Genomic DNA, 14,238 nt, shown 5'->3' on the forward strand with positions numbered 1-14,238 from the left:
CTTTCTGCCGGCGCTGAGGGAAACGCTGGCGATCGCAGCACGCTGGCTCCTGGGAGCCGTCGCCGATTTCCCCCCCCCCCCCCCCCCCTCTTATTGCCCCTCTTTTTTCCTTGGGTGTGTCCGATGTGTATTACCTAAGTGCTTCGTCCCTTTCCCTTGTTGGAAATGATTTCCCGCTTCCATTGTGGTGAACTTTGCCTCTCCTGACTCTTTACGGCTTTTCTCTTGCTGATGGGCTTCCCTTTGTGGAAGTTTCGCGGGCTGATTGTATTTGTTAATTAGTTGCTAACAGCATCGTAATGGGGGCTTGATGGATAACCATGTCATTAGCACTCACCCCTGCAATTCACATCTCCAACAGGGCAGGGGCTGCCCCATGCCGAGACCGTGATTTGTGGCTGTGGCCTCGTGTGCGCACCCCGCGCCCCCCTCTCCCCTCCACTGTCCAGCCCTCCTCCGCGCCCGCGCTGTGCCAGAAAAAGGCATCGGACCCCCCTTCCTTTCCGTGGCTACGTGGGTGCTTGTGCCCCCCCCCCACCCGCGACTGCCAGGGAGGGGGACGAACACAGGGCGTCCCGCACACACCGCTGCCGGCACGACTGTCACCGCGCGGCGCGGACACGCGTGGGAGCACCACAGCCACGCAGCTCCCGCCCGTCCCGGCAGCCCCGCCGGCGGCGCCCCCACCGCTGGGGCCGCGGCGCCCGTCGGGGGGGTGTGTCCGCCCGCCCACCCGCCCCGCCCCGCCCTGCGCCTTCCCTGCCGGGGGGCTCGGCCGAGCCTGGGAGATGTAGTCCCGGCTCCCGGGCTGGCCGGCGGGGCTTCCGCGAGGGACTACGTTTCCCAGGCCCCCCTGCTGCTCGGCCGGGCCGCGGGAAGGGCCGGGCTGTCAATCATTGCGCGTCGGCGGGGGTAGCGAGCCGGGGATCCCCCCCGCCCCCCCGCCCTCCTCCGCGTCCCGCTAATAATAAGTGCTTCAGAGGCTTAAAAGCAGGGAGGCAAGTGTCATGCGGGAGCGCCGTAAGGGGCTGAGCTCCGTCTGAGCGCCCGGGTCCGCTCTGCCGCCGGCACAGCCCGGAGAGGAAAAAAAAAAAGGGGGGGGGGGGAAAGCCTCGGAGCTGGTTCCCGGGGAAGGGGCGAGAGCAGAGAAGCCCGAAAGGCTGGACCAGCCGGCAGCGAAGTGGCGATGAGGCGCAGGAAAACGGCGGCGGCGGCCGGCTGCTGCCTCGCCTTCCTCCTGGGCACCCTGCTCAACGTCCTCTTCATCCCCGGCTCCGATCACCCGCCGCCCCGCGACGGGGCGCCCCCCTCCCCGCCCGGCGCCCCCCTCTACCCGCCGGAGGAGGAGGGCGGCGGCGGCGGCCGGGCCGCCCTAGCGCGGCAGATCCGCGAGCGCTACGAGGAGGTGCTGCGCTACCGGCAGCACCGGGCGGCGGCGGCGGGGCGGCGGCCGCTGCGGCCGCGGGAGCGGCGCCTGATGGACCTGGCGCCGCCGCGCACCTCGGCAGAGCAGCCGCGGCCGCCGGGGCCGCGGGGCCGAGCGGCGGCGGGGCCGCGGGCCGGCGCCTCGGCCGAGCTCTCGCTGGAGCCGCCGTTGCTGGGCTGCCGCGACATCCGCAATGTCAGCGGCGTGCAGTACTTGGGCTCGGGGTACACCAAGGCGGTCTACAAGGCGGTGCTCAACCGCACGCTGGCCGTGGCGCTGAAGGCGGTGGATTTCGGCGGGCACGACATCGCCCACTGCGTGCGGCAGTTCTCCGCCCTGGGGGACTGCTACCGCCTGGCTGCCTACAAGATCGTCAAGGAGATGATCCTGCTGCAGCGGCTGCGCCACGCCAACGTCCTGCAGGTACACGGGTCCTGCGCGGGCGGCCGCGGAGCCCCGCCGAGGCGTGTGGGTTGCGCCGGTTTTCCGCCGCTTTTTTGGCCCCGCTGCGGGCAGGCTGTCGGTGCTATCACCGCCGGCCCGAGCGTGAGCGGGGAGCGGGCCGGGGGCGTCCCGCGGAGCCCCCGAGAGTTTACCCCCCTCTCCGTGGGCAGCCGCAGCCCCGTCGAGAGGCGCGGTGGGGGGTGGTGGTGCTGACACAGAGGTCCCTGCGGGCACGGCGGGTCCTCACCTCCCGTCCCCATCCCGGGTCCCGGTCGATGGGCGCTTTCCGCCGGCAGCCGCGCACCGTCAGCGGTGCTCACCCCCTGCCGACACCCCGCGGGGCGCGGCGGGCCCGGGGGCACGGCCGAGGAAAGGTGCGGGATGCGGCGCATTCCCCCTGCGCCCGCTGCAGGGCTCACCTCACCGACGTCCTCCCGCCGCGGCCGGCCTTGCGGCTTGCCTCCCGATCGCTTTTCCTCGTAAATAACACTGAGGTGAGGAAGAGGGCGAGGGAGAGGGTTTAGGGAGGACTTGGAGATTGAAAAGCGCTCCCCACATGTAGGAAATAAAAGCTCTCTTGGATGCAAGCGCCGCTTGCTCCGGGCAGCCCTGGAGAGAAGCAGGCAGAGGGGGCACCCCTGGCAGCGCTTGCGGTGGCTTTCGGCGGGCAGCCCCTGGGTACCCGCAGCCCCGGCACACGGATCAGCCCAGGGGCTAACCAGCGGGGACGGGCCCAGGGTTCGTCTCGTTAGTCAGCGCGCCGGCACCGCGGCACTTGCCAGAAGGGCTGCATAGTCGGACTGTTACACATCAGCATGAATCTCAACGGGTCCATTTGGATGTAAATGCTGGTATGGAAATTCCTATTGCGTTGCAGTAGAATAAAAAATGAACGTTAGAGCAGCCGGTCTCACAGTAGGTGCTTTTTGAACTGAATCGAGTAAAGGAGTTTTGTGTTTCTGCAGCAGCAGCAGCAGGAGTACCAGCTCCCCCACGAGAACTTCAGATCCCAACGATCAAAGCTCTCGAGTTTCATATACCGTTCAAAGAAAGGGTAGTCATGATTTATCCACGACAAGAAAATAGGTATTAAAATTCCTTCCTTCCTTCCTTCCTTCCTTCCTTCCTTCCTTCCTTCCTATTTCCGTATTCTTTCCTCAGAGGTGTCAGGTCTAACTATAAAACATGAGGAGAACAACATCTAGCAAGTTACAAAGAGCTGTGCTCCTAGTAAGGATGTTACTTGCCTCTCTGTTGCTGTGATGAATTCTTGTTGGGAAAACCGTGCTTGGGTGCAGCCATCGTTACTGATTGAGGTGACAGCAGGAAATACACCCTACAGTTGTAAACGTGGAGGGGATTTTTTTTTTTTTGCCCCCAGGATTGTTTTTCTTGCTCAGTGGAAGCGAGCTTGCCAGGTCGAGCTTGAAGTGTGTGTTTTTAAACTTGCGGGTCGTTTTGGTAGGCACTAGTGTTTCTTCCCCATGTTACTCGTGTGTAGTTTTCTGCTCTGGAGAGATTAATTTGTAAATAGCTCATCCTCCTGACAAAATGACAAGGGGTTGCGTTGTGTGTGAAGGGTCCCCAGCAGCCGCCCCGTGGTGTTCCCGCGTGTGCAGGCAGCAGGCTGGCAGGGCCGGCTGCGCTGCCGGAGCTGCCTGGAGCACTGCTCCCTCCGTAGCAAACCTTACAGGAGCCGCAGTAATTCACTCCTCCCTTTTGGGATGTCAGGTGGACTCTGGAGGGCGAAGCGCAGGCGAGGTGTGGGGTGTCCCTCGGCGAGGAGGGCCGGGGCCGGAGGAGCTGGAGGATGAGCAGGCGCTTCCCCAAGCGCCGGGAGGAGAAACACACCCAACCTCCATGCTGGGAAAATGCTCTCACGGGCAAAAATCCCACGTGTTAATTAGGGCTTCATATTTACATGCCACCCAATTTAAAAATAGATTTCACTTAAATCAGAAACATGTTTTCAGTTTTGTTCCGATTTTGTCATGGCGTTTTCTTTTGTCTGCCCTGCGGCTCCATCAGCCCCTGGCAGAGCTGCCTGGCTGAGATCAGAGGAGCCCCGAGCCCCCGTACATCACCAACCTTTTTGTTTGACATATTTCGTTCTGGAGATGCATGGGGCGAGGTTACTGCGATGTGAGTGAGGGATGAACGTTTGATAAGACATTACCTTGAAAGGAGACTATAAAAATCGACCTGATGGGCTTTATCTAGGCACAGTCGGGGCAGCCGTATGGGCCAGGAATAGGTCTCTGGTGTCAAGCTGGAGTCGTAAAACCAGTGCGGAAAATGGGCACCAGTGAGCAACGTGAAATTTATGGATTATGTCTCTGTTAAAATCTCAAAGGGGACAGGATCTACCGACTTCAAGACTGATTTTTAGCTTGTTTTCAGCGGAAGCTGGCCCAGGGCTTAGAAATCACCGTCCAGGGTTTGCGGCCGAGGGAGAGGCAATCAGTTCAAAAGTCAACATCTCCTCCCTGCTCCTCTGGCTTTTGACAGGCGCTTCAGCTTCCATAGGAGCAGTGGGACCCACACTGCTTACAGATGGCACAGGCACCTCCCAACATCGACTGGGCCACCGAAGGCCGGGAGTTTTTCTGCCTTTCCTCCTTACCCCCTTTTTTCTCTCCTTACCCCCCCGGCGGCTCCTGGCATACCCAAATATGAGCCGGCTGCTATAAATAGCTCGAAGGACATGCCACCCTCCTGCCACCGTGCCGTGCTGGGGGAGGGCAGGGCTGGCGGGCAGCCTGCAGCAGCCCCGGCTCGGGGCAGGAAGGGGGGAGCCGGAAGGGTTTTGGGCATGGAGGGCGGCGATGCTTGTCCCTCGACCCCCCCGCGCTGCCACCTGCGAGCGCCGCCCGGCTGCCAGCGCGGCGGGATCCCCGCAGCCCCCGCCCGGGGCTGCTTGAGGACAGCGGGAGGTCTGCCTCCGCCTGCCCCCGCCGCGGGGTGGGATGGGAGGACGGCCCCGGTACCCGGGGACCCATCCACGCAGCCGCCCCCCTCCCCGGGCTGCCTTGTCCTGCTCTGTGCCCGGCCGCTCCGAAGCAGTCCTGGTCCCGGTCAGGGGCTATTCGGGGTGAATGTGTTCGTGAGGTTCTTTTGCTGGAAATAAAAGTCCCGTGTAGGTTCAGTCCTAGGAAAGGGGGTTTTCCTGTAAATCTCTGGCAGCTGACAGCCTGAAGTGTAGTTTGTAAGATAACAGGCTTGTTCTTTACTGTCTCAGCAGTTCCCATTCTGGCCTGTCTCTTGTCAAAATCAGCTTTTTTTTTTCTTTTTTTTTTTTTTTTTTGTTAGCCATCCTTTTAAAAGACTTGATTATTGTACAATATATGATAGCGGGGAAAAGAGCTCTTTCCAGAAAGTACCACTGCCTTCAGACAACATGTTGACATATCCGCCGTGCCCTCTGCCTGGGGAAGGAGCCAGATGTGTCGGCTCTGGCAGATGTGGTGAATCAAGCCCATCAAAAGAAACATGGAAAACCAGCAAGAGGGAGAGTGATTTTGCATTAGCCAACGCTGATGCAAAGGCAGCTTGCCTTCATATTTTTATTTCTGTGCCCTGCCCATCACTTGTATGCCCGCTGGAGTGCCAGCGCTGGGCCATCGCCCCCCCTTGCCCCAGCAAATCTGGGGCAGCCCCCCGCCCTCCCCCCTGCAGCTCGCCGGGGCTTCCCGAGGCTCCCTGGGCCACTGGGAAGGGCAGGTGCAGACTGCAGTGAAAATATATTTGCTTTGGAGTGGGAAAGAGAGGGGTTGATTAAAGTTGATTTTATAATGAAGGGCACTGGGGAAGAGGGGGAACTGGGTCACTGATTTATTGTAACAGAGGATTTAGCGGCCCGCTAATTGCTTTGCAGTCGCTCTGTGTCAAACGTGGTGCCTGATCTCTTCCTTTCCCTCTGTGCTGTGGTTTCTTTTCTTGCAAAGTTCAAATGCTGCAGTCTGAATCCTGGCTTTCCATGCGTTTTAGTGGGGAAGATGATTTAGTGTGCTTTAATTCCTCCCTGCCCGTATTTGAGGAAGAAAAGAAAATCAAACCATTTGCAGTTAATTTCAAACAATGAGCGCGATTGTAAAGACACAAAGGCAATGTTTGATTTACTGTAATAATGTAATTATAGCCCTGGAGTATCAGAATTAAGGGTGTTGCCATTCATGGGCATAAGCCGTTCTTTGGAGGAATTCTTTCTTCCTTTGCATTGCTGAAGCTAAAGAGAGGGGAGGGAAGGTTTGAAAGTGCAGACGTTTGGAAAAGTGCAAGCTTATTTCTGTGACAGCTATTTATCAGCACTTCTAGTGTGAGTTCACAATGATTCATTTAAGAAGGAGCTACCTCTTTCTTAAAAACAAAGCACAAAAGCTCAAGGCAAAGGGTTGCCTTTGTCTGAAGCCAGTGGAAGACACCAGCTGCTCACAGAACCATTGGTTTGCTGAATGCCCAGACAAGGCCGTTTCATTTGGCTTAGTGAGCTTTAGGGTAAAGTTAAAACACGCAGATGAAATACTGGGATGGAATTGACACTAAAAAAGTCACCATCCAATTTATGACATCAAAGCAGTTTCTGTATGAATTGGTTCAGTTAGCTCTAGTGTATTTGTTACTGATCGGTTTTAAATGGTCATGATTACAGTGAGAATATTTATCACTTAGAAAATTCATTGAATGAAATAGTACTGAAAATAATTCATCACTTGCTGTTGACAAGTTCATAGACTTAAGATGTGCTAGCCGGTCATGGTATTTTTAAATACCTATTTTAAAATAAGGTTTTCTTTTCTTTACATGTGATAATTAACAGACACTTTACCCTGATGGTTTCCCTATACGTATGCGTAGCCAGCAGGATAGAGCAGTTTTAATTTTAATGTGAGAATTAAAATAGTAAAGCTTTCTATACAGTTTGCTTATTCCAAGTGGAAGTAGACAGTCTTTCCAAATCTGAAGAAAGTCAATATACAATTAATTTCCAGTGCAAATACATTTGCATAGGAAGTGTATGGACTCTTGAAGGTCTGGTCCTTCTCCATCCTTCTTGCATGAATACACTGTTGTTTTCACAGAAAGGAGGGGGGAAGGGGAGATCAAGCCATGGTGGAAACAGCTACTTGGGGACCTCTTCCCTCTTGCCAGCGGGTGGGCATTGAATCCCCTTTGTGGTGGCAATGGTGCAAGATTCCCAGCAACAAGCCTTGATCTGCAGTTGTCTGGAGTTTGACCATGACAGCTTTGGGAATGGCTGGCCTGAGAAGAGTGCTGTGGTTGCTGATATCAGCTGGTGGGTGACTATGTGGAGAATTTGTCATTCTGAATTTCGGATGGAGCAGCAGAGGTTCACAGCTCTTGGGAGCAAACCTTTCGAAACCAAGCACCTAATGAGAATTAACCTTCCAGACTGGGGCTGGGGCTGGCTGGGGTCTGACCATGCGCTCCACATGCAGTCATCGTTGCTGGAAGTAGGAGGGTCATTTTAGACCAGGATTTTTTTCTAATGCTTTTCTAAAGTAGCTCAGTTGAGCTGCTCTTGGGACAGGTTGGCTAAAGATGAATGAGGCTACCACACACGGTGCAAGACCAGGCTGACACCATCGGTGTAACTGGCTTTAGGATCAGAGGAACTTCAGATCCCAGGCAGATGAGCCTGCCAAATCCTGGTGAGCTGGCAGGAGAGGTTTGCACTGCTCGCTTGCCACCTCTGTCCTCTGGTAAAGCTGTCACCACCGCTGCCTGGTGAGCTGCGATGGAACTGCTTCTTTGTCCCAGTCACTCCATTGCTTGACATTGCTGTAGGTGCACCTTGCAGGACACGAGGTGCCTAAGTCACTTGGGCATCTTTCAAAATTGTTAGTGGTGGTCAATATAGGGTGTCAGCACTGGACATTTACGTGGGTGGAGCGAAAAGAAGCAGGCAGTGCCACCTACTGATGGCTCGGTGGAGACAGCTCGCTGCTGCTAACAGATGTCCCCACAGCCCCAAGGAGCTCGGGGTGGAGTGGAGAAGGGCAGAGAGAGCAGACAGATGCGGTTTGGCGAGGAAAGAAGAATTACACAAAGTGCTTCTTTATTGCAAGACTGCTTCCCAAAAGGCCCAGATGTTATCCTGCACTTTTAAGAGTGAAGAAAGGATCTGTTAACAAGAACTCCAGAGCTGCTGGAAGCGCAGAGCTGATACAATTGCAAACCAACTCTAACTGTTCATGTCACTGGAAGGCAAGCTGTACGTCTTGATGATGAAGTCGCCAAAAACCAGTTTTTCCCATTGAATTGCATGGGATGGCAGAGGGTGTTCAACTTGCAAAGCTGTTGGCAGGAACAGCTTTCCATAAGGCACGTGCCATCTCATAAGTTAAAAGGGCTACATTGTCCGTCCTTTTGTAAGCAGCATTCATAAAACTAATCCCAGTCACTTGTTGAATGATTTCTGTGATTGCTTCTCATTTTTATGTGCCATATAAATCGTTCCAGAAGACTCTGGTTTGAATTTCTGCCTCCTTTATGGGAGCTGATGACTCGCAACCTCATCCAGTTGCCTTCAGGGGAGCCCAGCACTGCTCCTTCTGTGCAGCAGCTTGGGGAGATCGCTGGTCACCATGGGATGCTGGGGGTATGATCAAGTTCTCCCTTGCTGCTTGCTTTTTTCATGGGAGTGACAATGAGTGAACAAGGCCGCTCCACCCCGTGAATATCCTGCCCTGGAAATTAGTTATGACCAGGGCAGAATTGCAAGGGAAAGCACATGCTTTTTAGAGTTTCTCTTTTCACTCTTGCAGCCCCCACAAATGTGGGGTATCTGGGTAAACCTCTTCTCCCTGGTATCCAGTGATAGGACGTGTGGCAGTGGTTCAAAGCTGTGCCAGGGGAGGTTTAGACTGGACATTAAGAAGCATTTCTTTACCAAGAGGGTGATCAAACACTGGAACAGGCTTCCTAGAGAGGTGGTCGAAGCCCCAAGCCTGTCAGTGTTTAAGAGGCATTTGGACAATGCCCTTAATAACATGCTCTAAGTTTTGGTCAGCCCTGAAGTGGTTAGACAGTTGGACTAGGTGATGGTTGTAGGTCCCTTCCAACCGAAAATATTCTATTCTAATCTGTTCTGTTCTATTCTGTTGTATCCTATCCTTGTAACGGATGGTTGTGGCCCTTTTGCACATGCTCTGTCTTCTCCTTGCAGCCCTGTTTTGGGAAGGGCTGGTAGGGCTGGAGGCAGGAGATGACCCCTGGAAGGGCACACCAGGGCTGACAGAGCTCTGCTTCTCTGGCCCTCTGCTCGCTGCACAGACACAGAGTCTTGGTGGCCTCAGGCATGAGCTGGCCCACACTTAGAAGTGTTGCAGCCCTGGTTTATGAAGTGTCTGTGTCAGATATACAAGCTGGGTTTTTTAAAGGTCTTTTTCATGGATTTTCATGGATTTTTTTGTGCCAACACAGCCACCTGATGGTTCACATCAGTGCCTTGTGGCATCTAACTCCCATTGCAATATTTCATTTCTGTGATGGCCATGAAAAACTTGACAAGAACGAGTTCTCACAGGCACTGTGCTAATACTAATATTGACTCTAGACTAATTTTAAAGGAGTTGTTATTTTTTGTCACACTCAGCTGAACCACTCAGTTTAGGTAGTAGGCACAAAACACGGATATTTTATATTGTTTTAGGCCAAATTTGGAACAATATAGTTTGGAAAGAGTTACTTTTTCTTGGACTATGTAGCTGCAGATAGATTCCAAGCTTATTTTAAAGCTCCTGATAAAGTACACAGTCATATGACTCAGGTACCTAAGAAAGAAGAATTATACAGACGAGTAATGAATCCAAATCAAGCTTTTACGAACACACAGTGCACAGTTATTTGATAGTTTTGTAATGCAAAATCACGTCATTAGGAAGGGTTAAACTTGAGGAGCAGTGGAACTGAATGCAGTGGCTGTGGCTGGAGGTCAGGGGAGCTTCTGGTCTGGCTATTTACAAGCTAATGAACTGTGCATCCAGTGATATCAGCCCATTTCCACTGAAATCATGGTTGTGTGAGTGATCTATTTGTCTTCACTGGAAGGCTTTACAAGAGTAGGCTACTTGTGTGACTAAATATTTGCAGGGTTGGGCCTTGAGCTTGTGCAGTGCGATGCAAATTCAAAGTGCTGTAAATGTTTTTAGTAGAAGAATTTTCCACTTCAGAGTGTAAGTAAAGCAGGGAGAGTAAAAGGGAGATAACGTTATTAAATCATAAGATTATAGCCAACATAATATGTGTCAGAACAGCAGGTATATATGGATATGTATACACACTCATACATTTAAAATATATGGAGATATCTATGGACCTCTGTGGATATACTGACAGGTATGGTTAGATATACATATGTGTGTGTTTCTAAATAATAAGTTCCAATTTTTCTATTAATGAACTTCCATGTTTCGTAACAGTGCCAGGTCTGAGATTCCTGTACCTTCCAGCTCTTCTGGAGTTTAGTGCTAATCGTAATAATGCATTTATAAATAAAAGCCTAGGCAGAGCTGTGAATTTGGAGTTTAATATTAGAATTACCCACTGCTCGCTCTTGGTTCTAGTATCCAGCAGCAGAGGAAATCCTGCCTCACAGCTGTCAACACACAGTTTTGGTCCTGTTCTTCAAAGGTTCTATGTGGTGCTTGGGTTGCCCTGTATGAAAGTCTTTTTTCCAATGAAGCTCAGCACTTGGCAGGGCTTGATTGCTAGATTCACTTCTCATGCATCATCTCTATATACTCTGTAGCAGGAAGGCTGATGTTGCATCGATCTTTATTAAGTTTAGGCCTTTCAGGGAACCCATCCTTTTTCCAGGGAGGTGCATGTTTGCAGATGCTTTTGGGCTGAGTAGGTGTGACAAGATATAAAAATATTTTAATGTATTTTTATATGTATAAAACACATTAAAATATAGACACAAATATTATGTGTATATATTATATAAACACACATATACATATATATGTCATATATACCCAAATATGTACATATATTTGTGCTTGTGTGTATGTGTGTATACTTATATATGTATATACCATCAGAAGTGTGTATATTTATATATGTATATATATTATATATTCATCAGCAATGAAGGGAGATATTTAAAATCTGAGAGATTACTAGATTTTAGAGTGACATAAACATCTCAAATCATGTATTGGTAAATCATAGCTGTATGAGGCAGTGCTGTATGTTCCTGCTCTCACAGGGACTGTCCCAGCGCTCCAAGAATTAAAGGTGAATCCAAGGACTGGTGGGCATAAAAAAATATTACATTCACTTTGATAGCAATACAGTGGAGAGAGCTTCCAAAATGTGCTGTTCTGGTTTTGACTTGTAGCAAATGTCTCATCAAATGGCTAGCAATGGCAGTGGGAGCTTTTTATTTCCGTCGGGCACCAAGTCACTACAAAATGCCGTCTTGACACAATGAGTTTTGATTAAGTAACCTTGTGTCCATGTATTTTTGAAGTTGAAGACTGTGGCCAGTGTTGACTGCTGTTGCTCTTCATAAAAGTGAGATTCTTTTTTTTTTTTAATTGCACTTTTCTATTGTGGGGAGCAGTTAGGCCTTACTGTAGTAGTTTGTGCAAGTCCAAATGAAAAGAGAATTAGGTTTCTAGAAATTACTTCTGGTGTAATGCAGTTGAGTGTGTCACTTATATTACTGCTGGAAATAGTGTTCTCGAAGTTCCTGTTCCTGGGATCATGGAAATCACATGTTCATTAAATAAAAAAGGGGGAAATTTCCAACTTTTGTGGCTGTAGAGAAAATCTAAAAATCGTGAACATTAAGGGTAAAACCTAGCAAGGCAAAGAGAAAGATTCACAGCGTGTTGTGATTTTTAGGGAAACCACATGATCTTTACAGGGGAGTTTTGCCCTCCAGTAGCCGGGGCAGCAATTCTGCCACAGCCGGGCAGAGCCAAGCCCAGGCGGGGAAGGTGGCCGGTCCTACCCTTCCCCGCTGAGCAACCTCGATAAATGAAATGTAGCACTTTGGCAGAGGTTCTGGCTTGACATTTATTTTTCTGAAAATCCAGCTAGGGCGCCTACGGTGATGCAGGAGGGCCCGTTGTTTGCACAGACTTACCCTGCTGATGACAGCTTAATAAGCTCCTTTATTTTGTGTTTTTATTCAGTAATCTTGTCAGCTTTTGTGTAGGGGCTGACCTCTGCTTTCGCCCTCCCCCTCTGCCCCAGCTCCTCTGAAAGGGGCACCTCTGTCCCCATAATTTGTAGTAAAAGGGGATTGTAAAGGGAGGTGAACTGACCGGCTGTAGGGACATGGGCTCCTGCAAAGCAATATAACTTTCGCAGGGGCTGACCCTGCGTGCCCAGCGTGCCTAAAAACTGCTGAAGTCAGTGGGAGTTTTGTGAGCATAACGACTAATACAGGATCGAGCCTTTATGACTGTGAAAATCCAAACAGTGAGGGAAGGATTCGGTAAACAGGGCTCCTCGAAATGAATTACGGCACACGATGTGAGAACAGGTCAACATTTCATCTCTGGCATATGTTTTTCTAAACAGACAGAAAGGCATCCCAGTATTGTGACTGTTTGCTATTAGATTCTACACAAAAATATATTGGGGTGGCATTTAAATGCAGTGACACGAGATAGCAAAAAGATGTGGGATTGTATTTCTTTCCATTCATTTAATTGGAACCACGCTGAAAAGGCGTATGAAAACCATCACTCTTGAATATATCTAAAGTGTAGCTTTGCGACGCTGAGAATGATGTCCAACCTAATAGAATTTCAGATAGAGGAGATATTTTGGCTCATCTTTTGCTTCCAGCTATATTCAGTTTCCCCATGTGGTTATTTTACTTGTTATTGTATGCATCCAGCTATCTGCTTCTTACTTCACTGTCTGGGAATACAAACCATTTTGTCTCATTTCAGACCTTAAAATGGATTGGACAAAAACAAAAAGGAAGGAAAAAAAAAAGTATTTTGGGTAGTACCTCTGTACTTGTTGTTTCTTTGTCTTAATAAGTCAGCTTCTTAAACGAAAGGCCTAAGAATTACTGTCTTGGAATATTTTGCATCTAAATATATTCTATATTTTGTAACATCTGTGTGCTGGGTGGTGGTTCATCAGGAGGGGATGAATGTAACCAGTTTAGATGCTTAACTGGCTGTTGGGACATGCCCAGTTTGTAATCATGGTAATTGCACATACAAATATGGCCATGTAATTACATGTGCATTTTTGCATTTAGTTTCAGGAGTTCGTTTAGAAAAGTATAAATGCAGCCCAATAAATCCTTTATATCTCAGACTTCTGTGCTTTTATAACTCTGTATAATTATGTAATAAACACTGCATCTGGAGAGGTTTCACTTAAGTAAAAGCAATAAAGAGCTCAGGTTAGATTATATGTTTTTGAGTTAGACCTATACTAACTTGCTCAGTACTGTGTTTTTCAGCTTGTAAGATTGATTGAGTTCAGCAGTACTCGTGCAAGAAAATTTTCTTGTGAGAATAAAGAGCAATTTAATATAAAACCAAAACGGAATCAGGTAATTTAAGCTTCCACAATGACTGGAGTAATTAAATGGGCATTACTATAGTAAAATATACACTGAATACTCATACACTCAGGCAGTGAAGACTTTTTTGCCAAGGTACAAATTGAATACTACAATGAAAGAATTACTTACAAGCAAAGTTCCAGCTCTCTGAGAACAAATCTAAATCATTATTATTACTATTGGCATTCATGGATTGAGATAAAATAGATACAAATAGATACTGTAATTCATTTCTAGTTACGTGTTCATATGCACATAAATAGATAATAAGACTGATTTCTCATTTATTTTGTGTGTACAGATATGTATGTATTATGTTTTTATAATCAAGTGGATGTATAGTTGTCTGTCTCCCATATTTCTGTTTCTGGGGTGGTTTTCACAAATGCTGAGAATATCTAGTGAAGACTGCTATCTTTTTTGTATTCAGTGTTACCGTGACCCAGCAGTTACTGCGATACTGTCATTTCCCAGTCTGTATTGCTTGCTAATTTCCCTTATGGTGCTTTTTTTTTCCCCCTGCAGTGGATAGTATTACTGTGCTAAAGACAAGCGTTGAACTCTGCAGATGATACAGAAGCAGATGTTAGCTTTTGACATCAGAAGTGAGGGTTTTCAAACCTACTGAGCTTCATCCTGCCTTCTTAGTCTGCCCCCACACAAGACAGACGTGAAATGCCTAGTAAGAGCTGCAGAACCCAGCTCGTCTCCTAAGAGAAGATATTGTATTAAATCTTTTCATTTAATTTCTTTTTTTGCTAGTTCAGAAGGCTTAAACAGAATTGTGCTCATGTGATCCTCA

General features: G+C 49.4%; 1 protein-coding gene across 1 annotated transcript in view; it reads left to right on the plus strand.

Annotated features, from left to right (window-relative positions):
* Positions 1–994: 994 nt before the first annotated feature.
* Positions 995–14,238, plus strand: part of PKDCC (protein kinase domain containing, cytoplasmic) — a 39,126-nt gene continuing 25,882 nt past the window's right edge. The window contains exon 1 of the mRNA XM_068400634.1: positions 995–1,849. Coding sequence (XP_068256735.1) covers positions 1,187–1,849 — 663 coding nt within the window. The 5' untranslated portion in view covers positions 995–1,186. The remainder of the gene's footprint in view (positions 1,850–14,238) is intronic.

Source organism: Nyctibius grandis, chromosome 1 (genome assembly GCF_013368605.1).
Source record: "Nyctibius grandis isolate bNycGra1 chromosome 1, bNycGra1.pri, whole genome shotgun sequence".
NCBI lineage: Eukaryota > Metazoa > Chordata > Aves > Nyctibiiformes > Nyctibiidae > Nyctibius > Nyctibius grandis.